General features: G+C 42.5%; 1 protein-coding gene across 1 annotated transcript in view; it reads right to left on the reverse strand.

The window, feature by feature from the left end:
- Window positions 1-2004: 2004 nt before the first annotated feature.
- Window positions 2005-26557, reverse strand: part of RNF141 (ring finger protein 141) — a 197831-nt gene continuing 173278 nt past the window's right edge. The window contains exon 6 of the mRNA XM_085648176.1: window positions 2005-5947. Within this exon, the coding sequence (XP_085504302.1) occupies window positions 5797-5947 (151 nt within the window). The 3' untranslated portion in view covers window positions 2005-5796. The remainder of the gene's footprint in view (window positions 5948-26557) is intronic.

Below are 26557 nucleotides of genomic sequence, written 5' to 3' on the forward strand. Positions count from 1 at the left end.
GGATAAAGTGCAACTGAAGTTATCAAGGGTATCGGTGTCAAAAACAGTATAGTCATAAAAGGTATCTTTGTTGATAGTTTTGATATTTTGAGGTATCTTTGGCATCACTGGTTTTGCCATTGAATATGTTGTTGAGATCTTTTTCGACTACTTCACTGCTGGTGACAGAAAGGCTTAGAGGGGAAGTTTTTTTCTATGTGAGGAAAATGTGTAAATGTGTCTTGAAGTTGTTGATGTCGACTGATAATGTGCCTTTTTTTGCCTCATGAATTGATTCATTTTCTTTGAATGCTTTTTAGCTGGTTATTTGGAGGAGTTATCTGGTTCAGTGAAGACTTGGGCCATGGACTTCTGTAGCCATAGAAGTAGCCTTTCTTCCCTCTCCTTCAAATCTCGTCTAAAAAGTCTGCTGCTGAGCTGAATTAAAGTAGGAAATCGAAAATTCAAGCAATAATGGACTTACATGCGAAGATCTCAGTAGAGCTCAAAAGTACTTCCTTCACATACAACATGCAGTAGAAATCTGAAAGATGCTGGACTCTGGAGAGTGTGGTCTTCAGTCTGTTCACACCAGTTCGGTTGAAGTTCTAATATTTTCAACTGAGGTGAGCCGGTTACTCAACTGAGAATGTGTAAGGCCTACTTGCCTACGTTTAACATTAGACTGCTTGTCATGTTAAAGTGTGACTCCCAGCTTGTTGACGGAAATTATTCTAGCATGTGACTCTATGAAAGATCCAACAATGTGGAAGCCACAATAATGTTCAAGCTAGCCGGCATCACCTTTAAATCAGTTTGACTACAACAACCAGATTATCTTCGTTCATCATTAAAACTGTCCAGGGCAGAAAGGCCTCTAAGGAGTTTATACAGACTTTGAAAACCAACGCATTTACAATTCATGAAGCTGCAACTCAATCCTTCTCCAAAGCAGCACCTTCCTTATGTCCATTTGATCTGGCGATGTCCCAAGACCATAATGGCTTTCTAAACAAAGCTACAAACACATTTGTCTAAATTGTGCATTGAATTTATTGGTTCTTTTTTCCCCTCCTGCTGGTATTTTTCATCCACCGAATGTCGTTGTGCCCCATATCCCACCCACTTTACTTTCTCATTGAGCTCAATCTGCATCCTTCTAGGACTCTCACTTCTATATCACCACATCATTTTCCTCTGGTGACCCTTTCCTGTTACCCTTCAATTATGTTCCAGCTCTAGAGGTTCTTTTGTGTTTTTCTGTATGTCTTATTCTTCTGCTATTATTGTTTGTTTGCCTTGGAGTGAATTTTGCGTTGTAGTTTATACTGTTCAATTATGTTAACTTCTCTGTTATGTACAGCGTACTGATACCTTTTGTTCAAGAGCACTCTATAAATGTACAAATAAATAATTACACGGGGGAAATGTGGTGATCCAGTTGAGACAAGTGGAAATGTATCATTTAAAGAGCACCTGAAAAATTCAGGAGCCAATATTAATCAAATTCTTTAAAAAGTCAGTATTGGGGCATAAGAAGAGCAAACCAAATAAAAAGTCATAAGACTGGAGAAAAACAAACGTGAAGCATTACAAATGGGAAGGGCTCTGCTGAGGATCTCTCAAGTGCAAAGCATGGTCAATTTGATTCCTTAGGTGGAGAGAATGGCCATTGGAGCCTGAGCAATAACACAGGTGGACAGGAACTAGGAGCTGACTAAGGAGAGCTTGCCATCATGCTACTGTGAATATTGTGTATTAATTAGGCATTTCCTCTATCCCATTACCTGAGCAAAGAAAGCCATTTGAATAAATTGAAGGAACAGAGTACACAAAACTAGTTTTATCATCTAGTGTGTTGTCATTTTAGAAAAAGAAAGCACATGATGTTCATTCTGAAAATGCTTCTTATAACTTTGCAATAGATGATAATTATAAACAAAGAAAGTTAGATTGTCTTTTCTAAGGATAAGAGTTTGAGTTTTCAGAAGGCGGTAGTTTCAAAAACACACAGTTCTCCCAAAATAAATCTCTTCATTTAATATTTTCAAAATGTACTGATTGCATAAACTACAGAAATAAAGCAAGAAACCAATTCTTCAAGTTTACATTTTTTTATACAGAGTGGTCAGAGCTTCTCATTTTGCAACAATATGTTTTACACAAAGTGGTTAGATTTCAATTTGCAACAAAAAATTCTTGCACGGTTCTTCTGATATTTTTCTTTTCTTTTTCCTTCCACCACATGTATATTTTTTGAGTTCCGAATAAAACTACATATTTTCACCAAGAACACTTTCTTGAGAATGGAACACATAGTGGCATTGTCTGATTTAGTTTAAATGGTAAAAACAAAATAACTCAGACTCAGGATTTGAACCTACATGCAGAAGTATGCTTGTTTACACATGCAGAGTTTCTCTGGCTGTCTTAAAATAAAACAAATTAACAAATAGAGAAGCAAACAAATACATTATAAAAAGTGCTAATCAGTGATCCAGTTCATTGACTAAGTATAACATTATGAACCAAATTACCCATATACATAAATCATATTAAAAATCCAAATAGTATCTCTTTAGTCTTACAAACTATGTTCAAATAGTTTATAGATAGTCACATAAACAATGTGTTTAATCTGAATACTGTTACTATTTACATCACAAGCTGAGTGTTTTTCCACAGTGTACCCACAATGCATTTGCTTTGCAAATCATACATTTAGCATATCTACATCACTACAAGCTAGTACTGTAGAATAAAAAAATATATTTGTACAGAATATAGACCATCATTTCACTCGCAAGGAGGCGTTTATACCAATCCTTCACCATTCTAAGTCATGCTGCCAAAAAATACTTTGAGCACCCTTCCTCTGTTTTTGTCCAATACTTGAATATCACCACAAACTTTAATATATTTTTGTCATTGCTTCCCTCTGTCTTCTCATGTGTGTACATTCTTCGCTCACTTATACTAGAATAACAGGATAAGGCAATGAACTATTCATCAGCGAAGACTAGAACTCACCTGATTGCATCACACACACACAATGTAGTGATCTCTTTCCAAAAAACTAATTCAGGTTAGGAGCTCAATAAGAATAGCAGCTTAAGAATTGAAAAAACAAGATCCAACAAACTTAGTGCAGTCAGAGACAGAAAACCTGAGTGCCCTTTTCTCTGTCACTACAAGAAGGTTTGAAAGAATTTATTGCTTGTATTTTCAGCACTGAATGTTTACTTTGCACATTTTTCTACATTTCTTTGCCCCTTCACTAACATCAACATCCAGGAACATGCATGTCTAAAATGGTTTTGCATAAAGGATAGAACATTCAAAAACAGTTAGTTCAACACTACCAACAGAACAGCATACTTTCATACATTTAATCATCTTAAACCATAATTTTGTCTTTCTACATTACAGTACCTACATGCCAAATTCAAATGGGATTGGCTTAGACACCAATAGTATGTCCTCTGTAGTATTATACAATTAAGTGGTCTGTTTTTTTCTTATCAATAGAGTTCTTAAATGGTTAAAGAAAGTGAAGTAGTGACTCAGAAAAGTATCTGTAAGGAAGTAAAGTACCATTCGGGCTTCACTTAAGACGATCTTGAATGATTCATATACGATTCAGACACTCACCAAGTATGGTGAATTTATAAAGACTGAAAACAAACATCGAGGTTGGGACTACAATCTAATTACGGAGTAAATCTGAAAAATGCTGTGAGATTCCACACTTAATTAGGAGTGCTTGAAGAAAGTAATACTTTAATACCCATATTAATTTTGTACCTCAATATGCCCTGTTGATTTTTTTTAAACTTTAAAAATAATTTCTTCAGCAATAGGAAGTCTTTTCTTCTTCTGCGCACAACTCATTCAATTAACTAATTTCTAACTTAGTTCAGAGGTTTTTTAATTGTGTTAAAAAACATGCAACATTTGCAATCTCACATTTGTTATGAAAATGTATGCTTCTGAGGCACATGTAGATTAAAATGATGGCTATGACTAAAATTATGGAAATGATAAGTAAATTAATTCATAATTTTAATTTGAACATTTGAAAAACAGAAATATAAAAGGAAATGTCAATATGTCCTATGCACGGAAGGAACAGATTTTGAATTCTCATATTTGGGAAGGACCAACTGAAATGTGGCAAACCTTGCTTGACTTTGAATGTCAAAAACAAAGAAATGGCCGCAAAATGGAACAGTGTATTCAAATTTACAAAATGAAGTTTCCAAGTAGTTAAACAAGAATGTCATCACACAACACATTTTTTAAACAGATGAAACATATTTGAAGGGAAAAATACACAGCGCCATTCATATTTTGTAGAGTAATGTTTCCCTAATTTATTGACCAGATACCACAACAAAGTTTTGCGAGGTCAGTGCCTAACTCAGGACTAGGAGCCAGAAGTACAAAGTCCTTCTGTAGTTGCAATCCCTGCGATTTGCACCATCACAGGGTTTGCGACTACAAAAGCATATTGTAACTTTTTGTAATGTACACAAGCTTTTTCACAAGTCAAAAATCTCTTTCCAATTAGTAACAGGGCATTTAAGACCAGTTCCGAATCATGAATAGCTGGACACGAAAGGGATGTCCCGTCCTAGTTGTAATTCAAAATGAAATGTAGCAATGATTTGCGACTGCGAATACAGTCGCAAACAACTGATCAGTTACCGATCCTGGAGTTGGGATGGTAATTGGTTAGAAAGGGGAAGCCGTGGGACAGCTCCTCACTTTGAGAATCATGTTGGCAGCTTCAGGAGCAGCAGGCAGGTGTCCCAGGACCACTGCCTGTTCCCTTCAATGTCTTCCCAAGAGAGAAATTTTCATTTTCTTTTTTAAGCTACACCAGCAGTTTTAATGGATACTTCCTGATTTAATAAACAAACAAATAAATAAATAAATAATAAACCTTTCCTATTTTGGAACACAAATGCAAGAATGGGGTCTGCTGTCTCTAGCAAATCTCTATCCCTGAATTTGCAACCAATCACGGGGTGGGAGTTAGAATGCTTCCCAATTAATATTCATTATGCATGCCATTTTGTGCAATTTAGATTGCAACCTGTTAGTATACAAATCTCTTCCCCTTCGCAAACCAGTCGCTGTGCAAAATGCACGCAAGTTATTACAATGACTTGCCCTGGATGGCGCTCTAACTTAAGGAATAGTATGTTTTACTATTTCAACACCTTCCCTACTGTACATAGACTGGAGTTGGAATAGTAACTCATACTATTCCTAAATCCAGCACCCTCCAGCGCAAGTCGTTGTAATGCCTGCGTTGTAAAGGTATCGCGGTGTAAACACCGCGATGTAACGTCGTATATATTATGATTAAGCAATGGCGAGGCTTCAAAACTAAAAACTCATAAAAAAGAAAAGGTTTTTACACAAATATTAAATAGGATGAAAATATTTTATTTTTCATTCCAAAAATACCACAAAAACTACCAACACACACACACACACAAACAGGAACACACACACCAACCGCATCTCCACCCATCACAGTGACGAGTATTTACAACATGTCTTAGATGCTTTAAAAAGGACTAACAGATACAAAACTTCTCCAAAAATATTTTCTCTGAAATGTTGGTTAATTAACTTGTCAAGAGACACATATTGTGTCCATTTTTGTTTACATGTCAATTCAAATACTGAAGACTCAAACCGGTGACAAAGGAACTGTCAACATAAAAAACATTTCCAATTCAATTTACAGATAGAACTAAAATAATGTTCATAAAACTGAGAAGCAAAATGGTCTAGGTTGGAATGTCATGGTCTATGAGGTTGTCCTGCGTCATCTGCCAGGTTTAGTATATAGTTAGCCACATCCTGCTCTGTAGGGGCCTCTGAAACCACCCAAGAATCGTTGGTACACGTCACCTGCAGGCGACATATGGGGCAGTTTCTATTCCGATCACTCCTGTAGAGAAAATGGCCATCAGAAAAGAATAAAGCAAACAAGCATATTAATGCTGTGATCTTATCTTATAGATAAAGTAAGTAACTTTTACCTATACAAAAAAGTCATGTTGTAAAGAGCTATGTAACAAAGGTTGTGTTATTTTTATGGGTTGGAAACAGGCAGGTGAATTATACTGAAACATATTGTAGAAGAGCACACCTATTAACGTAATATGGGAATTAGCCACTGAGCAATGTTTGACACTGAACAGACTAAAAGAAAAGGTTACCTACCTTCAAGGAAAATCTTTTCTGGTTTATACTATATCTTCTTGCATATTCCTTACCAAGAAACAGCTCTCCAGCATAGCCAGCTGGCACCAAGTGGCATCAACTGCAACTCCACCCACTCTGTATGTGATAAAACTGGGACATAGAATGAGTAAATTCTTGTTTTTTTTCTGCACTACACTGAAGCATGTGGAAAGGAACTAAGAGAACAATAACAAATAGAGTACATGAACATTTTGTATACCTTTGCATCTTACTAATCACAGAAATAACCCATCAGAGTTGAAGGAGGAAGGGCGGTGATGAATCTTCGTGACAATATATACTATCCACCATGAAAGTTGTTACAGAAGGAATGTAAATTAGCAAGCTTATCCAGTGAGGAAAGGAATAAATGAAGCAGTAGATTTAAGTGAATAGGTTTCTTAGAGAGACTTGCCCTACTTGGGCATCTGCTCTTGCATCAGTCTCAAGACAATACTGTCTTGCAAAGGTGTGAATAGATCTCCAAGTTGCCGCTTTGCAAATCTCAGAAATTGGAATGTTGCTAAGTAATGCAGCAGTAGCTACTTTACCTCTGGTGGAATGACCATTAGGTTTCCCAGGTAAGGCTTTGTTGGCTTTCCGGTATTACAGGATTTTGTAGGAGACAATCCATCTAGACAAGGAATTTTTCAAAGTGGCAAATACTGTTCGGAAAGGGCCATAGTTTACAAATAGTTGTTTTGACTTTCTCAAAGGTGTTGTCTTTTCCAGATAGAAGGAGTCATTTAATACCCATTTGTGATTCTCTTCAATGGCTCTGCTGAGTGTGTCTGCTTGTACATTCTGGATTCCTGGTCCATGGACAGCTGTGATCCTGAGATTCCTGGAGATTAACAATTTCCAGTTTGCGTGTGCCTTGAGGGACAGTGGTCTGGATCTCGTCCCTCCCTGCTTGTCAGATAATGCATGTTTGTTGTATTGTCTGTTTCAATAAGGAAAGAGAGGAACGCAGTCCAGAGCTTGGTGCACAGCTCTTAACTTCTGTGGGTTAATATGATAAGGCTGTTCCCTCAGACACCACATGCAGTGAACATGAAGGTGGTCCATGTGAAACCCCAACCCGAATGGGAAGCATCTGTCACTATGGTTTGAGTTGGAATATCTAGATGGAAATTCATTCATTTTACATTTTCTCAGAGACACCACCAGCTGAGTGATTGTTTTTTAATTTTTTTTATTTAATTTATACTTTTTTGTAAACGACATACAGTGTCTAAAAACAAAACATGTAGCATAAAGAGTGCAATAGAGTGAAACCTGCCTGACAATACATCCCATAGCATTCATATAATCGTCAGTCACATTATTACATATTAAAACATTCATGTGTAACTACTCAATCTGACTAGCTTTAAGATAGTTCACCAGGTAGAACCAGTAGTCTCGAGGTTTAGAGCCAGTGGACATTTTTTCCTCATATGTTTTCATGGTGTCGTTGCAGTAGGCCATATCCTTAAGCCATTGCTTGGTTGTTGGTGTTGCCTTGCTATTCCAATGCATTGAAATTCTCAGTTTAGCTAACAGGAGAGAGATCATACAAAATGTACGCTTCATTGCCCGTACATTCTTAAGCAGTCCCAGAAGACATGTTTGGATCGTACAATCTATGGGGACTCCTACCATTTTACTCAGTAGCTCCGCTACCTCCATCCAATATATTCTAAGTAAGGGACAGTGCCAGGCCAGATGTATAAAGTCAGCAATGTCACCACCACATCGTTGACATCGTGCGTTTGCACGGAGCCCATATTTATGTAACCTGGCCGGAGTATAATATGCTTGGTGTAGATATTTATAATGCAACAGGCGTAGATTTCCATTTGGGGTGAGCCTACCACTTATAGCACAACAGGCCTTCCAGTCGTCCTCTGTGAGGGGAGTGTCAAGCACGCTGTTCCAGCGTTCCCATGCCTTGTGTGTGTTAGCAGCTATATCACCCTGCAACTGTGTGTACAATCGCGTCACCATATGCTTATTATGCGGCGTAGTAATCAGTCATTGCAGGGTGTTCAGCTGCAGCGGTTCGGCGGGATAGGTGGTATATAGTTTCTTAATAGCTTCCCGTAATCTGTGGTAGGTAAATTGGAAGAGCAATGTCTGATGTTGTACGTACTGTAACTCTTTAGGCTCCACAAACGTGCCATTAATATATAAATCCCCCATTTTATCTATGCCTACTCGCTTTAACAATTCGGTTCCTATTGCTTCCTGAGTAACCAACAGATTTGGATGGTATTGCAATGGCATTGCTGGTGCGTACAGAGGTAGTTTATGGGCCAACTTTCCCATCTGTCGCCATGCAACATTAGTAGTCTCTATAGTGTTAATTTGGTGAGGGCGCATGGAAGCCCACCGATGTGGCAATATAGCAGCTAAAGGTATTGGATGTGCATCTCCATCCTCAATCGCGATGTGGGCCAGGAATGGAACATGGTGGTACTAGTAGTGCGCATATTGTGCCTGGGCGCACAGGTAGTATAGTAAAAGATCTGGTACCTTAAAACCCCCTTTAGAGAAGGGCAAGGTGAGGGCCCGCAGTTCTATGCGAGCTTGTTTACCGGCCCATATTAGTCGAGTTATCATAGTGTTTAGGCATTGAAATACAGCAGTCGGTGGCGTAACAGGAATGTTGTTAAATAAATACAATAGTTTTGGCAGCACAACCATTTTAATAATGGCTAGTCTATCTGCAAGGGATAAAGGAAGTTGTATCCAGCGCCCGATCTTTTCCTCAAGCTTTCTGATTACTACCCCATAGTTCGAACGACCAGTTCGGGATCTCGATGGAACCAAATACCAAGATACCTCACTGGTTCGGTCTGCCATTCCAAAAGAAATTCTGTTGGGTGAGGACGCGTGCTGTCTGTTAACGGGATAATGGTTGATTTGGCCCAGTTGATTTGTAGACCCGAGTGGTGCCCAAATTTGATATATTCAAGCAGAATAGGTGAGAGATTGGTATCAGGGTCTCGTATATATAGAACCATATCATCCGCATAGAGGGAAATATTGAGTGGTCGTTGCGGAAAATTTAAAGCAGGATATTTGTGGCGCTGCCGGATTATACACGCAAGTGGCTCTAAAGCTATTGCGAAAAGCAACGGGGATTGAGGACATCCCTGCCGTGTACCCTTGCATTTGTTATGGCGTCCGAGACATATTTATTGACCCGTATTCGCGCTATTGGTTTTGCATACAGGATGCTAATCCATGGTAAAAAAAATCGGGGGAATCCCATTCTACGTAGTATGGTGTTAAGATAGGGCCATTCAATCGAATCGAAGGCCTTCGCTGCATCCAGAAGGATTGCAGCTGCTTTTATATCTGGGGCCAAATAGTGCGATACCGCAAAAAGTGTTCTGGTGTTATGGGCAGTTTGCTCACATTGCTCAGGGTCCTTACCAGATTTCAGCAGGGCAATGAGCATGGCTTCCCTCAATGTAGGAGGTAAAATCTGTTTCTCATGGGTGTCCCAATACATTTCTTCCAAGTGAGGCGCCAACTGGTCAATAAATGCCTTGTAAAATTCGCTGGTAAAGCCGTCCGGGCCTGGCGCCTTACCATTTGGGAGTGCTTTGACCACCTCCGTGACCTCTTCCACTGTAATTGGCTGAGAGAGGTACTCCCTGTGTGTGTCAGATAACCGGGCGATTACTACATCTTCTAGGTACGCCAGAATCTCCGGTGATGTGGCAATATCACGCAACGCATACAGAGCCCCGTATATACTCATAAAGGCACGTAATATACTCTGTGTGTCATAATGTAGTGTTCCCCTGTCGTCCTTTATGGCCATAACCGTTTGCGGGGCATGTCCTGAGCATATTTTATGCGCCAAAACACTCCCCGGCCGACCCCCCTCTCCATATGTGCGCGCCCTCTGTCGTTTAGAAATGTAATTCAGCTCATCGTCTGCAAACTCTTGATATTCTGTCATAACCATCCTAATTTCAGACAGCAGTGCTTGGTTACATGTTTGTTCGTATTCGCGCTCTAGCTCCTTTAACCTGTCTTCGCACCTAGACAGCTGTGCTCGAATGTCTTTTAAGATTCCCGCATTAGTGCTAATACAAACCACGCGTAGTGTAGCCTTAAAGGCCTCCCACAACAAACTGGGATAATTAGTGGAGGGATTGTTTAACGCAAAATAATCAGTTATGGCCTTGCTTATGGCGTCTGTGTATACAGAGTCCAGTAACGCCCTGGCATTAAAACGCCACACGTATGGTGGAGGCGTGTACTGTGGAATTGTGATGACCAGGAGTACGGGCAGTGGTCGGACAATGTCCTGGGCAAGTGTCTTATAGCTTGTGTCCATGATGCAACCTCTTCTGTTACCAGCGAGTAATCAATTCAAGACCAACTATTATGGATCATAGCAGCATGTGTGGCTTCTCTACGCTGCGGGTAGCGAGATCTCCAGATATCCACCATTTTAGATTCAGACAATATCGCGCAGCACATGTACAGCCTTTTTATGCGTTTCTCTGGATGTGTCTGACCTATCCAGGTGTTCATTTAAGGAAAGGTTGAAATCTCCACCCCACAATAGCGCCATTTCAGGGAGACTATTTATCAGGCGCCAAATCGAATTATAGAATTCAGGGTCATCAACATTTGGCCCGTATGTATTTATTATACCTATACGCTGCCCTCTAATACGTCCAGTTATGACAGTATAAAAATTATCAGTGATTGTGTTATCTATACGAAATCCCGTCCCCTTCTTTACCATTAGGAGCACACCTCTAGAGTAGGTGGAGTATGCTGAGCTTATTACCGTTTCTGCCTATCTGTTCCCCACCATACATTTGTGTGTTGGATCTAAATGAGACTCTTGCAACAGAACAATATCAATTTGGAGTCTATCCAGATATGCAAAAACCTGTCGTATCTTTTTCGGGTTGTTAAGTCCCCTGATGTTCCACGTTAAAAGATTAAGATGCGCTTTCTGTAGTCTAGCTATGGTCTTTGGTGTGATTTAGACATATGGGTTGGTTACACATGTGCCATGAAATGGCGTTGCTGAAGTTGACCCTGATTTGCATGAAGACGTAGTCAGCAGTACTAGCACTCGCTAAAATGGCAATACATTTCAATCTCTGTACGCTACAAAACAACCCCCAGACCCAACCGCTCCCCCCCCCCCACCCCCCACCCACTTTGGCATCCCAAATATACCAAATAAATACCCCATAGAACAGTTTCGACATAACAAGAAACTCTGTTGGGGAGCACCCTCATGGGGAGTTCCGCCGAGAGCGCGGATCACCATCCAGCAATGTGGATGGGGTCGGGTACTAAGTGATGGATCGAGTGCATATTGTGACATATGGCAACATTCAGAGGACAAGAAACAGCTGGCTATTGGTATCCCAGAGGCGTATAATGTATCTTAAAGCCACAGGTCTATCTTAGGTTACTACTCTTTCTCATGCGCACTTCACATGGGGCAACAAGAAAACAGTGCTTAACAGACTGGACCAACTGTGTCAGTTGTTACTAAAACATGCAACTTTGATACCTGCAACCCCTCCCAATACCTTACATCTAACAAATCTGCAAGCGAGCACAGAGTAACTGTAAAACAACATCCCATCCACCACCCTCCTAAGTATCAATAGCATAGCTATGCACAACAGTACTTTACTAGGGTGGCTGCAGAATTACTCCCGGGAGTGAAATATATGTGGGGGGGAAGGTCCCCTGTCTCACCACCCGTTGACGGAAAACACGCCGTCCACTGGGTCCATCCCACTTAGATGAGGAACCTCCGCCAACGGGACAGAATATCCACCCACTCAAAGGAGAGAGTCATGCATCCCCATTTCCGGATCCAGGCGGGTGATTCACTGCCTAAGGGTTATTTGCAAGGATTCTCTGGGCGGGGCAGCACAATAGTGATCTGGCCGTGCCAACATCAATGCTCTTTGCAGTAAGGAGTGAGTCTCGTAATTCGAGTAAGAATTCCTGGTTAGATCCATCCTTGCTTACTTCAGTCAGAATCTTGATCTGGTGGAGCACGACTGTGCGCCTTCTGCTTAGTGCTGATCTTTTTAATAAAGTCCTGCGCAGCCTTTGGCGTCTGAAAAAAATTCACCCGCCCATCATATGTTATCCGCAGTTTGGCCGGGTATAGCATCGCATACTCAATGCCCATTTCTCGTAGTTTCTTTTTGGTTGGGTTGAATTCCTTACGTGCTGTCTGTACCGCCATGGTGTAGTCCGGGTAAAAAGATAAGCTATTTCCCTGATAATGAATTTGCTGTTTCTCCCTAGCCATCCGTAAAATTACATTGCGGTCCCTGTAATTTAGAACCCTGGCCACTATGGGCCGTGGTGGGGTACCTGGTGGCAGCCTTGGTGCTAGTGCCCTGTGGGCCCTCTCGATGATCAAAACCGTGGAGAAACTGCTCGCGCCAAACACCTCCCGCAACAGGTCTTCTACATATGTTTCCATCTTTCCTGTGTTGGTACTTTCGGGAACTCCCGCGATGCAGACGTTATTGCGGCGCGATCTTGCCTCTAAATCCTCGGCCTTACTTTTGATAACTTCCAGGATTTTCTCCATGTTTGCGCATTTCCGTTTCGTGCCGCGAGATTCATCCTCCACCGCCGTAAAGCGATCTTCCGCTGCATCCAGGCGCTCACCCTGTTTGTCTAATTTAGTAGATATACTATCCACTCGCTGAGTGAGTGAGTCTGGTTTTCCATTGATTGCCTGAAGGCTTTGCTGTAAGGCTTGCAGAGCAAGTTCCATAGTTTTGTTCACCGACTGTTCTGGCTCTATCTCCGTGTCTGATTGCGCAGTCGCGCCTTTGGTATTACGTTTGGCGTCAAAGTTAAGCTTCGACTGCTGCTTGTCCGGCTTTCCCATAATGAGGACAAGTAATGCAGACTACTTAGCGCTAGTTTGCTTAGCTCCCTACTTCCACCCGTCCGGGAGATTAATGCGTGAGAGATATGGGTCTCGTCGCAGGATGTAAGCAGCCGTCCGCCGCTTGAGCCCACCGGAAATTGCTTGCGTCTCGTCTGCAGTTCAGGGGCAGACACACAGAGCAGCCATGATGCCACAGACCTCTAAAGCTCCAATATGCACGTTATTGCTGGCAGGGCTCGGGAGGGGACCAGCCTCCCTTATAGTGTGCCACAGCGCTCCGTCCCACCACAATCGTCAGTAGGATCGTGAAACCCCAGGCTTCCTCTTCATTCTAGGATTAGACATCTGGAAAGGCCAGCCAGCAGACACCATAAAATCCAGCCAATAGTCGCTGATCAAAGGGCGCTATGACACCCCCCTCACCCAGCACAAACTCACGATGGTTCGGGCACACCTTTGTTATTAGTTCAGGCTGGGGCAGACGAGCTTAACAAAATCGCAGCAGCCAGGGCGTCTTCTGCTTCAGCATTCGCCGTATACTGACATGTTATTCTCAGCAGGGCACCCTCCACGTAGTCGCTTAGTGTACAACGTCGCACTAGTCACCCCCAGCTCACAGTGACTCTCCCCCTTCAGGCATCGTCGGAGTCCACCCGCAATTAGCGCTGCTGGCCTGAGAGTGTAGCGCCACAGTCTGCAGAGTCCGCCATTTCATCGTTCACCTGCACACGTCCGGACACCAGTACGCGCAGCTCACCGGGGCCTCCGCTCACAGTATGTCGCTATCCCAAGTACTTAGAAAGATCTCACCCGCTGCGCGAAAGGAGATCCTGGCCGTTCCTGCCACCGGGGAGCCGCGTAGATTTCAGGGTCCACTTTGTTTCTTCTACACATCAGGCACTGCCATTTTACGGTCGCCATGTTGCCTCACCCGGCCTCCAGTATTTTATACACGTTCCGGACCTCCGTTTGTCTGGATACATCCACCGAGCCACAGCAGTCACCTTCCGCCGTACATATCGCTGGTTTCCGCACCTCCTGACACCCGATATGCTGTTATAAAACCCCAGCTTTTTCCCCAACCGGCGGAGCTGCTTCAGTGAGCGGCCATATCGCTGCGCGCCCTCTAGCGCCCCCCCAGCTGAGTGATTGTTTCGTGTGAGATGCTCGGATCACTTTGTCCCCCTTCTTCCTGAGAGTTGATCCCATTGATATTCCAGACAATGCTTCAGCGGTCTCATGCAGACGTTCATTCGGGAGCAAAAAAATACATGATGCCATTGATCCTCAATGAGAGGATATTTGCTTTGCGATTAGATGGGTTGCTGTCTTCAGATTGCAACACATAATTGTCTCTCCTCCGAAGGAAACACTTTTGTGTGCACTGTGTCCAAGACTGCTCCCAGGTAGAGGAGAGTCTTTAATGGCACAGAGATACATTTCTCATGATTTATATGCAGAGCTAGTCAATTGAGACAGTCATCTGATGTGTTGGCACACTTGTTGGTAAGAAGATGCCTTGATGAGCCAGTTATCTACATATGGGTAGACAACATTTCTCATTTTACTGAAGTGAGCTGCAACAACCATCATGCATTTGGAAAAGCTCAGTGGCACAGATTTGAGACCGAAATGAATACCTTTGTGTTGGTAGTGGTCTCTTCCTACCATGAACCTCAGAAAGTTCCAATGTTTCTTGGCTATGGGGATGTGAAAAGAGAAATCTTGTAGATCAATTGAGCATACCCAGTCCCCCTGATGGAGTTAAGGGGAGATTTGATGCAGAGCTAACACTCTAAACTTTTCTTTTCAAACCCACTTGTTTGCTCTTTTCAGGTCTAAAATGGGTCTTAACTTGTTTTTTGGTACTTTCTTCTTGACGAAAAAGTAGCAGGAAAAAATGACAAAGTCTTTGAGAGGATTTGGGACCTTTTCCACTGCAAGATAGAGACTTGCTTTAGCTCTTCTTGATGGAACAGGGATGATTTCTTTGGTTGTATTGCTGGTGGAGGATACTTGAATCTGAGACAGTATCCATTTTCGACAGTATTCACAACCCATTTGTCGCTGGTTATATTTATCCTTTCTTCAAGGTAAGATGAAATGCTTCCCCCAAACAGAGTGGGTAATGGAGGAGGGGGAAAAAAGGCACTCACTGCTTGCCCCCCCTCCCCCCCCCCCCGAGTATGGTTTAGTGGTTGGATAGGTGGTTGCTGACTACCTTTGCCCCTTGACTGATGTCTGTGCTGTTGATGTCTCTGATGCGGCTGTTGTTGTTGCCTTGAGGCCAATAACGGGTTTGAACCCTCTTATCATCGGTTATAGGGCCTATAGGAATGTCTTCTATACTCCCTTTTCTCCAGTCCTACCTGCTGAATGCATTTAGTTCTATCTTCATGCAAGCCATTTCAGCTTCACCATGAGAACTGAATAAAGTGTTCACTGAAAAAGGGAAACATGATGGACGTACCGTTGAAACTTTTCAGACTCGCCCCCAGTCACTGATCTGGGTTGAATCCATCATCGTTCTTTAGCTCACTTCACCACCCCAGTTCAGACACAGCTATATGCAAATCAGTCTTGACCCTGTGCCTTATGGGAACAGTCCAGCCCGAACTGCCAAGCCATGTCTTCCCTGGACTGTACTCAAGCATCCAGGGACAGATTTCGGGCTAACTGCCCTCATCAGCCAGGCTATCTTTAACCCAGTGGCAAAGTGAGCAAGGGACCCACGTCTGGGCATACCCTGCCAACTTGCTCTCCATGCCACTGGAGTCAAGCTATCCTGGCTGAGGATGGCTAAAAAACAGAAACCGGTCCTAGGATGCTTTTTTCCAGTCCAGGGAGGACCTGGCCTGGTAGTTCGGGCTGGACTGTTCTCATTGGGCGCAAGGTCAAGACTGATTTGCATATGGCTTGGTCCAAACTGGAATGGCATGGTGATCAAAAAGATGATGGATTTAGGCCCAGATCTCTGTACTGGGGAGAATGTAGGACATTGTTCTGCATTCTGTCCATCAATTGTTCATTTTGCACTGAAAAAGGGAGGCTTAAGATTCAGTAATGAGACCTAAGTGTCAGCCCTGTGAGTCTGAGCCTAGATAAGCCATGCAGCGTTAAACTGTGACAGTATCCATGTGCTGCCTGGAGGATGGAGTTATCACTGCAGCACTGATGAGCCAATGGGATACTATCATGCCCTCGTTGACAATTTCTAGGAAATATTGACAGCTGTATTTTAGGAAGATTCTATGAATTGTTGAGTACAGTCCCAGAGTGACCTGTCATATCTTCCAAGAAGGGCAGATGTGCTCTCAGCCTTCAAATTGACAGCATAAGTGCCACATACTGTTATGGCCACAGAATATAACTTTTCACTTTGCTTGCCAGGGGGAACAGTAGAAAAAGGGTGTCAAGTACCAGTCTCAGAACTTCAAGCTTCTGCAGGAGCCGATGACTATTCCTCAATTGCCCAACTCAGCTACCCAAGCATGTACACACATGCATGTATGTATATATACATATACCCAGGCAGCTAAAGGGGAGAAAGGGGAGTTGGAAAGAAAAGAGATACACCACGTCTTCTTCCACTGGACAAGAATGCTTCTATTCTGGTGGGTTCTCCCTGCAAGACGGATCTACATTAACACTTTAATGTTGTATTTATCTTTTCTGATCCTACACGTTACCCCAAAATTGAGATTACCTGTCTTAGCTAAGTGGCTGTCTATTCTCTTGTAGATTGCTTCCTACTTGTCTCTGCTACTCAGTAATTCTGTAGATGAAGAGAATACTACATTTATCCCAATTCTAAATTAAGGTGAGTCTCTAATCACTCTCAACTCTTTCTATAAGTAAATAACTGTGTTTACCTTGCTCACCCTAAGGGTAGTTGTTAATACTTTTCTTTCTTATATTTTCAGTTGAAGAACTCCTCTATTGGCGATGTATGCAGACACTTTTTAAATGGAGGAAGAGTACTTCTTTAAGTTGGTAAGTATCTTTATACATATATATATATATAATATCTACTGGCGGTCGCCAGTAGATAGTTATAGTTAGGACCGTGTTTCCATAGGAAATCCGCAACATTCTATTTGGAATAACTTTGGCGCCGATTGACGAATCCTCGCAAAATTTTCAAAATAGGTGGGGCGCTCCGCTCCTTCCCTGAAAGTCTCGGGGGGATTCGTCAAGTGGGGGCTGAGAAAAAGGGGGGGGGGGTCCCAAAACGCGTTTTCCCCATGCATTTTTCCATAGGACCTTTAGTCCAAGCTACAGCCCGAACGGCTGAACAGAATTACTTGAAATTTGGCAGAGAGGTAGTCCTCAGGTCAGGGATGTGCCTTTTGCAGGTCTGGTGTAAATCTGTTCAGTATTTCCTGAGAAAATAGCATTTAAATCAATATATATATCTGTAAGCACGCTGCCGTGCACGAGCGCAATTCTGATTGGTTGTTAGATCTTAGTAAACCTTCGAATCGGTCGAAACTAGGAAGTGTCGGCCGCCATTTTGTCTCTCGCAGTCTGAGGGGGTGAAAAACAAAGGTGGAGAACGTGAAAAGGGGGCAGGGTGGACAGTTCCTGACCCCCTAGCCTTAGTCAGGGGGTCCCAGAAGGACCCCCAAGGGCCAAAATGTCCTTTAATTTTTAGGCGAAAAATCGCAGAGTACGCGTAGCGTGCGCGTACGGTAGAAACGGAAAAATTCCGCGAAGAAGCGCACCGTGCGCGTACGGTACGCGCACAGTGAAAAACCTTAAAAAAAATAAAATAAAATACATACATAACTTAGCATTTAAAAAAACGTACAAATTCACTGAAAAAACCATAGGTTTCACACAAGTTATAGTTAGGAATTAGCATTTAAAAAACCTTGCAAATTCACTTAAAAACCATAGGTTTCACACATGTTATAGTTAGCTGGACATTTCACTCGTGAAAAACCATTGAAATTCCCCCGTTATAGTTAGTGCAGGCAACTATACGTCAGATATTACATCACTGATGACATATGTGTCTTTCTGAAAAAAAAATATTTGTAATATATGTAGAGCTAAAAATTAATGGAAGAAGACATGGGTAAATAAGTGTCTAAATACAGTGATGTAATATCTGACGTCATCAGCAGAGGATTGTGGTCGCGTGAGTTATAGTTGCCTGCACTAACTATAAGCGCGATGAAACTGATCACTAATCCAGAGGCTCTATCGAGAGTTTGACAATATTATTGCGCGAAGGCAGAACCCATACAGGGTAATCTATGAGCATCAACTACAAGTCCCAGAAAGCGCGGAGGCCCACCAGAGGGCGATAAATACCGCATTTGAGACCTGTGATTGTTTGCATCTGCCCATTGCAATTTGGCCCGTGAACAAGGAGCACTGAAGCTTTGAAACGCGTAGGGCAAGAAATGAAATATTTGGTGATGTAATCAGTTGCTGTAATAAAGGATTCCTTCGTGAAAACTTTTGTGATGGGATTCGCCTGCTTTTGAGTGCAACTCCGTTTGTGGGCAAACTGTGGAAGAAGTATTTCTGGCCAGTCCAGGTCGGGGAGTTTGCACCGCCATGAGGATGTAAGTGGACTGCTTTTTTCAGATCACTGAAGGCGTGTAGCAGAAGAGCAGGAATGAAGCGCGATGAAACTGATCACTAATCCAGAGGCTCTATCGAGAGTTTGACAATATTATTGCGCGAAGGCAGAACCCATACAGGGTAATATATGAGCATCAACTACAAGTCCCAGAAAGCGCTGAGGCCCACCAGAGGGCGATAAATACCGCATTTGAGACCTGTGATTGTTTGCATCTGCCCATTGCAATTTGGCCCGTGAACAAGGAGAACTGAAGCTTTGAAACGCGTAGGGCAAGAAATGAAATATTTGGTGATGTAATCAGTTGCTGTAATAAAGGATTCCTTCGTGAAAACTTTTGTGATGGGATTCGCCTGCTTTTGAGTGCAACTCCGTTTGTGGGCAAACTGTGGAAGAAGTATTTCTGGCCAGTCCAGGTCGGGGAGTTTGCACCGCCATGAGGATGTAAGTGGACTGCTTTTTTCAGATCACTGAAGGCGTGTAGCAGAAGAGCAGGAATGAAGCGCGATGAAACTGATCACTAATCCAGAGGCTCTATCGAGAGTTTGACAATATTATTGCGCGAAGGCAGAACCCATACAGGGTAATATATGAGCATCAACTACAAGTCCCAGAAAGCGCTGAGGCCCACCAGAGGGCGATAAATACCGCATTTGAGACCTGTGATTGTTTGCATCTGCCCATTGCAATTTGGCCCGTGAACAAGGAGCACTGAAGCTTTGAAACGCGTAGGGCAAGAAATGAAATATTTGGTGATGTAATCAGTTGCTGTAATAAAGGATTCCTTCGTGAAAACTTTCGTGATGGGATTCGCCTGCTTTTGAGTGCAACTCCGTTTGTGGGCAAACAGTGGAAGAAATATATATATTAATATATTACCTACTGGCGGTCGCCAGTAGGTAGTTATAGCTAGGACCACGTTTCCATAGGAAATCCGCAACATTCTATTTGGAATAACTTTTGCGCCGGTCGACGAATCCTCGCGAAATTTTCAAAATAGGTGGAGCGCTACGCTCCGCTCCTTCCCTGAAAGTTTCGGGGGGATTCGTCAAGCGGGGGCTGAGAAAAAAGGGGGGTCCCAAAACGCGTTTTTCCCATGCATTTTTCCATAGGACCTTTAGACACAGCTACAGCCCGAACGGCTGAACAGAGTTACTTGAAATTTGGCAGAGAGGTAGTCCTCAGGTCAAGGAAGTGCCTTTTGTAGGTCTGGTGTAAATCTGTTCAGTAGTTTCTGAGAAAATAGCATTTAAATCAATATATATATCTGAGCCAGCTTACGGTGCGCTTACCATGCGCTTACCGTACGCGTACGGTGCAGTGCGCGAGCGCGACTCTGATTGGCTGTTAGATCTTAGTAAACATTCGAATTGTTCGAAACCAGGAAGCGGCGGCCGCCATTTTCTCTCTCGCACTCTGAGGGGGGGAGTAAAAACAAAGGGAAAAAACATGTAAAGAGAGCGGTTAGACAAGTCCTAACCACCTAGCCTTTGTGAATGTGTCCCCCATGAACCCCCAAGGCCAAAAATTCATTTTTAATTTTTTCCGAAAAATCGCCGATTACGCTTACCGTACGCGTACGGTAAAAATTATTTAAAAAAAAAAAAAATTATCCACAATCTCCCCACCCCGTGTGCAATTGGTGCCCATAGGGCACTATTTGTGCATGGCATATAATGCATTGCAATACAAAAAATAAAATGTCAAAGCTCACCTTTCACCACGAAGAGCATAATATATCCTCCATGTGCGCACGGTGCGCGAAGCGCATCGTGCGTACATGGCCCATCCAGCGTAACGTGGGCACGCGGTGCGCGTAGCGCACCGCGTGCCCACCGTGCGTGCACGCCACTAACTGCGTAAAGTGGTCACTGTGCGCGCACGGTGCGCGAAGCGCACGGTGCGCGCACGGAATGAACTGCGTTAAGTGGGCGCGCACGCCACGAATGGCGTAAAGTAACTTAGCATTTTAAAAAAGTACAAATTCACTGAAAAAACTATAGGTTTCACACACGTTATAGTTAGGAATTAGCATTTAAAAAACCTTGCAAATTCAGTGAAAAAACCATAGCTGGACATTTTACTGATAAAAAACCAATGAAATTCCCCCGTTATAGTTAGTGCAGGCAACTATAACTCACGCGACCGCAATCCTCTGCTGATGACATATGTGTCTTTATGAAAAAAAAATATTTGTAATATATGTATAGCTAAAATTTAATGGAAGAAGACATGGGCAAATAAGTGTCTAAATACAGTATTAGCATCAGCAGAGGATTGCGGTCACGTGAGTTATAGTTGCCTGCACTAACTATAACGGGGGAATTTCGTTGGTTTTTTATCAGTAAAATGTCCAGCTAACTATAACATGTGTGAAACCTATGGTTTTTTCACTGAATATATATATATATATATATATATATATATATACACACACATAACTACTCCTACTTGGAGATTCCTTGTGAATAACTCTTCTAACTTAGTGACCTCTTCTTTCTTTTTTAGGTAAAGTTCTCAATCACACGTAGACTGAAAAGTGCAGCTTTCTATGTTTCTTCCCAGGAACCAGAATCAGAAATACTCAGTTGTAGCAATTCTCACAACCTGCCTACTGAGCGTTGCACGATATGTAGACTGACTACGGAGCCTCAAAATCCTTCCTTTGACTAGTTGGTCTTGACTTGTGGAAATTTCTTAAGTCAGTACCCTAACTCAGTCACAACTAATACCTTCAGACTTGACTGTAATCCAATATAGGCTTAGTGTAAAAGCATTACCTTCCGCAGCCGCAGAAGCAGTATCGCTGTGAACAACACGATACTCACAAACCTTGAATTTGCCAGGTGAAAAAACGCTGCTAGATAAACGCGACCGTCTCTCCTCAAAAAGCAGTTGAAGTGCGCAGTTTGCCGCGATTGCAGTCGCGAACACAGCTGCGCTGAGGAGGAGGAAACACACTAGACCGGCAACCTCAAGGTATCATCTGCGGCCATCTTGAAATTCCGCTATGTGTGAATCTGTCGCTTTGCAAAAGAACAGGGAAACCAATGGTGGTGCAAGTTCCAGTTTGCTCTAAAACGCCGAACCTTATGAATCTTGCAACAAACGGGGTGGGTTTTTAGGTGAAGCAATGCCTTACGCTGACTGACCCTGACAAAGGGGCTGTGGCATGCAGTTTTTGGGCAGTAGAAACAATGACAGAGTACAGTGCGGGATCTGTATGAAGAAATGTTGGATCCTGATCTGGAGGTCTGTACTTTTTCTGTAGGCTGTATTGCGCAGCCTTAAGAAATGCTGAGTCAGGAATAAATCCATAGCTGGATCTATGAGACCTGGAAACAGAGGTAGCAACGGTCTGGAAACCTACCGTTGGGGCTGTGTCCCAAAGATTACAGACGTGGAGGTTGTGGTAGTTGGCAAGTTAATATTTCATTTGTTGGCCACACTGATTAGAACCTTTGTGAAAGTATTAATATCATCGACAGAAGAGATCCTCGCTGGTGGGGGTGACAATGTCTTAGAATACAGACCAGAAGACAAAGTCGAGTGATATGACTTTGAAAACCTTGATTTGGATGGAACATCACATCTTCATCTTGAGCGCGATCACCTGGGAGATCTTGAATGATAAGGACAACACTGAGATCTTGACAATGTTCTCAACGTAGACCTGTTTCTGCAAGGTCTGATATGACATGAGCGAGATCTAGAGTGCCTGTGGTGGCCGAAAAGGACAGTCTGGTGGATTTGGTGGTGGGAATACCGTTGAAATTACTGGTCGAGGAGGAGGTATAGTAGAAGGAGGAGGGGAAGCCTGCCTGGAGCACGAGTGGACTATAGAAGGCACAAGACATGGAGAATACAGTATGATGACTGGAAACTGGTCTGGATGGAGAGTAGATAATGAAGTACTCTGAAAGCCATTCCACCATCTTCTCTCGAGAAGTGGTATGAAGTCTTGACGTTGATGTTCTTGTCATAAACTGGTGTCTCAACACTGAAGTACCTCTTGAGGTTGACAGACTACCGCTCAATGCTGTGTGTCCTCCAACCACCCCTTGACGGCGAGCAAGGTGCTGTACCTCTTCTCTAGATCGATGTCTTCTACCTCGAACAGGGATGTCATTTCTAACTGGATCTTCTCCTTTTGGAACTCTTCTTGCAGGAGTGCTCAGAGGGTGAGCTTGGAGCACTGCAAGAGGGAACAGCCCCACCTCGCCTGTCAGAAGTCTCTCCAGCCAAGGAATCCTGCCTTCCACAGTGATCCACTTGACCATGCAGGCAAGTTTTCTCTCTCTCCCTCTCTTTCTCAATATATGTGTTAGACTTGGCATCTTTGGGGTGTTTTCCCCTGACTTTTTGCCTCTACCCCCTGTATATTTGATGCTGTGCTTGATTTCGTTTTTGCTGGATTAGATGCTTTGGGCACTTTGCCACTGCAGATCAGTGTCAAAGTGCAAGTGCACCATGTGTAAACTGTTGTTACAATTGGTTCTCCCTGATTGGCATATTTTATTTCTGGTAAGTCCCTAGTAAAGTGCACTGAAGTGTGCCAGAGCCTGTAAATCAAATGCTACTAGTGGGCCAGCAGCACTGATTGTGTCACCCACATGTGTAGCTCTGTAAAGGTAATGTTAACTACCATGTCTACTTAGCATGTGTACCCACTTGCCAGGCCCTAACCTTCCCTTTTTCTACATGTAAGGCATCCCTATGGTAGGTCCAAGGTACCCCCCGGTGCAGTGTATGTGAAAGGAAGGACATGTACTGGTGTGTGTGACATGTCCTGATAGTGAAATACTGCCAAATTTCGTTTTTCACTATTGAAAGGTTATCTTGCCCTATAGGATAGAATGGGAGTTTATTTATAACATCTTATAAATATAACTTCCCATGGGGACAAGATAGAGAAATAAAGTTTAGGTTCTCTGAACTCAGAACTTAATAACACATCTTTTTAGTAACAACGGTTTTTAAAATTGTGTGTTTGAAAATGCCACTTTTAGAAAGTATTTGTACACAAAGGGGTTGGTCCTGAAACACACGGATAGACTGGGCCAGTAATATACATGATACAAACAGTTTTTAATGACGGTTCACATTAGCAACCTGAGACCAAACTGCTGAATGTCTTGATCTACATAATTTATTATGTTATTTCTTTAAATGATTTTTGGGAAAAGCCCAAATATTTAATACAAAAACAGATCGAGATAACGTCTCTTGTTTACATTGATACATATAACAAAGTAACACAAAAACTGGACATAATAAACTGAATGATTTCCACATGACAATGAATACACAAATAACGAAAAAATTAAAATATTAACCAGTCAAATTCACAAAGCAACCCTACTCTGAGTTCATTGTCAGATTTAAATAACATTGAAGGGTTGCCTGCCAAAGGGAATAGTGTTCTAGCCAACGGGTTTACATATTCATGTCCAATCCCAGTACAATTTTCGGGATTATCTTCAGGACTAGGACTGGGTAATATCTAAAAGAACAAAAAAACAAACAAGGAGGTTTCTTTAGTGTTGCCCATCCTTTTCTGATTGTATCTTGGTTACTCTAAGATTCAAACAAACAAACAAAGTACCTGCTAAAGTCGTCTTTTCCTTTTGGGTAGTGCCAATCGCTCGTGTTGCCGACCGTCTGGTCTTAAACACAAAGGTTTCCATTAGCCACTAATATTGATTCAAAGAAGGTCCTACATAGAGTTGTTAAACAACACAGACAATGGACTTACTGTTATATGTATTGCGAAAGTCTTAAATGACAGCCTCTGGTTTACAGTGCGTTCCCCTTGATGGGACTTGCCGGTTAGGTTAAGGCGTTAGTTTTCTGTTATCTGTAACAGAACGCGATTGTTACAATTGTATCAGCTCTTGACTTTGAAGTTAGAATGCTTAGAGGTTGCACTCCCTTACTTAAGCGTGAGGCTGCTACAACTCTCCCCTCATGGCATACGGCTCCACCTGGTCGGGTGTTTACCGCAGTAATGGAATCTGCCTACTCATATGCTTGTAACTTCCGGTTTCGGAAGGGCATGCTCACAAACCATCAAAGTGGAACCTGGATCTTGTGGTTCATAGTTAGTCATTCGGACAGTCTTTCATGTGGAGGATTACTTCAAACTTCTATACTATTTCCAACAATCCAACCTAAAGGATCTTGCACCATGTAGTTCGTTCTTGGAACTACCGCTAATGGAGCTGGAGATTTAGTTCTTATTGCTTCACCTTTTCATGGCTTAAACAGCCTCCTCATGGATTTTTACCAGTTGAGCACACGCTGTTTATGTTCTCGAAATTTCTGAAAGTTGGTTCAAGCCTGTGTTTGCACTATTAAATTTCAAAATACAGTATGCTTCCTTCTGCAACAACTGAACTTCAACATCTCCTCCTCTGGGGGTTTGTTTTATGACACAAAGTACAGTTCATTTGAAATGTTTCTCAGTATGGTTGGCTTGGGTGAAATGGCTGACCATCGGTGCATTTTGGACCCTAGTCCGGATTCGTGAACAATGTTGTACGTTTCGCAACCTGACTTCTTGGTTGGTTTTTCCAATGTACATTTTCTGGCAGGGGCAAATAATTGCGTAGACGACATTCTTCGTCTTACAGTTTGAAAAGGTTTATGTACCCATTTGACACTATTATGCTCAAATTCTAGTCCTTCCATGGTGGATTCACAGGAGACACATTTGTTTGCTACATTTGTGGTGGCCTTGATTTGGTTTTAAATTCCATTGGGACAATAGATCTTGTTTTTCAGACAATGTTGGAATTTCAGCCCGTACCAGCTGCTTTCCTATGCTGGTATCCTGTTTCATGGCGAACATTGGTTGATCAAAGGGATATTCCAGATTTTGAAGAAGGTGCCAATTCTTTAATACTATTTGATGAAATCTATTGGTATGTGGCCCATAAGTGGACACATAGACCAACTTTTCAAATGGTTGTTTGATCTTTTTGGACAGAAGGCTTTCTCTAGGTGTAAACCATGCTCGTTTTGTTGCATACTTAAGCAGCTTTCGGGGATATCCTCGGTCTCTCAGTTGGTCATACAGAACTTTCGCATTGATTTCGAAATCCTGTCTACGTGAACAGTTACCTCGGATCCTTAATAACTAGATTATCTCTCAAATTCCTCGGATGCAAACTTCTGTAATGCAGGATAGTGTTTTTATCCGTTGGCTTTCGGTGAAATTTGTCCTGAGCTCATTCTCAATTGGTCTCACCTCAACATTTAAGAATGTTAGTGATATCCTGCTTTTTGTCAAGGTGAATTTGATGTTGGGATGTCGTGTGTTCAGCCAATCAAAAAACCTTGTGATTTCCATTTCTGGGCCATTCCAAAGGCACCAGATGTCGTCTATATATCGGTACCAATGCGTAAGGTGTTGTGCAAATGGATTATCGTTATGGATGAATTTGTCCTCGAATCTAGCCATGTAGAGAACAACAATTTCTGGGGAAAAGGGACAACCCATTGTGGTCCCTTTCGTTTGGATACAAAATTTGTCCCCAAATTTGAAATAATTTATCTTGCGTGCCAATGATGCCAATCTAAGAATAAATTCAGTAGGAACCTGGTGTGGTTGTTCACGGTTCTCCAAATAAAACTCTAATGCTTCTAAGGCCCCATCCTGGGGAATCTGTGTGTACAGAGACACAACATCAAATGAGACAAGCCATGGGTTAGTGGAGTTGAATTGATGGCCTTCACTATTATAAAGTCAATCGTGTCCCACAAGTAGGACGGAACTATTTGTAGGAAAGGTTTCAAAAAGATGTCCACATATTTGGAAA

The sequence above is a fragment of the Triturus cristatus genome, chromosome 3_2 (genome assembly GCF_964204655.1).
Source record: "Triturus cristatus chromosome 3_2, aTriCri1.1, whole genome shotgun sequence".
Lineage (NCBI taxonomy): Eukaryota > Metazoa > Chordata > Amphibia > Caudata > Salamandridae > Triturus > Triturus cristatus.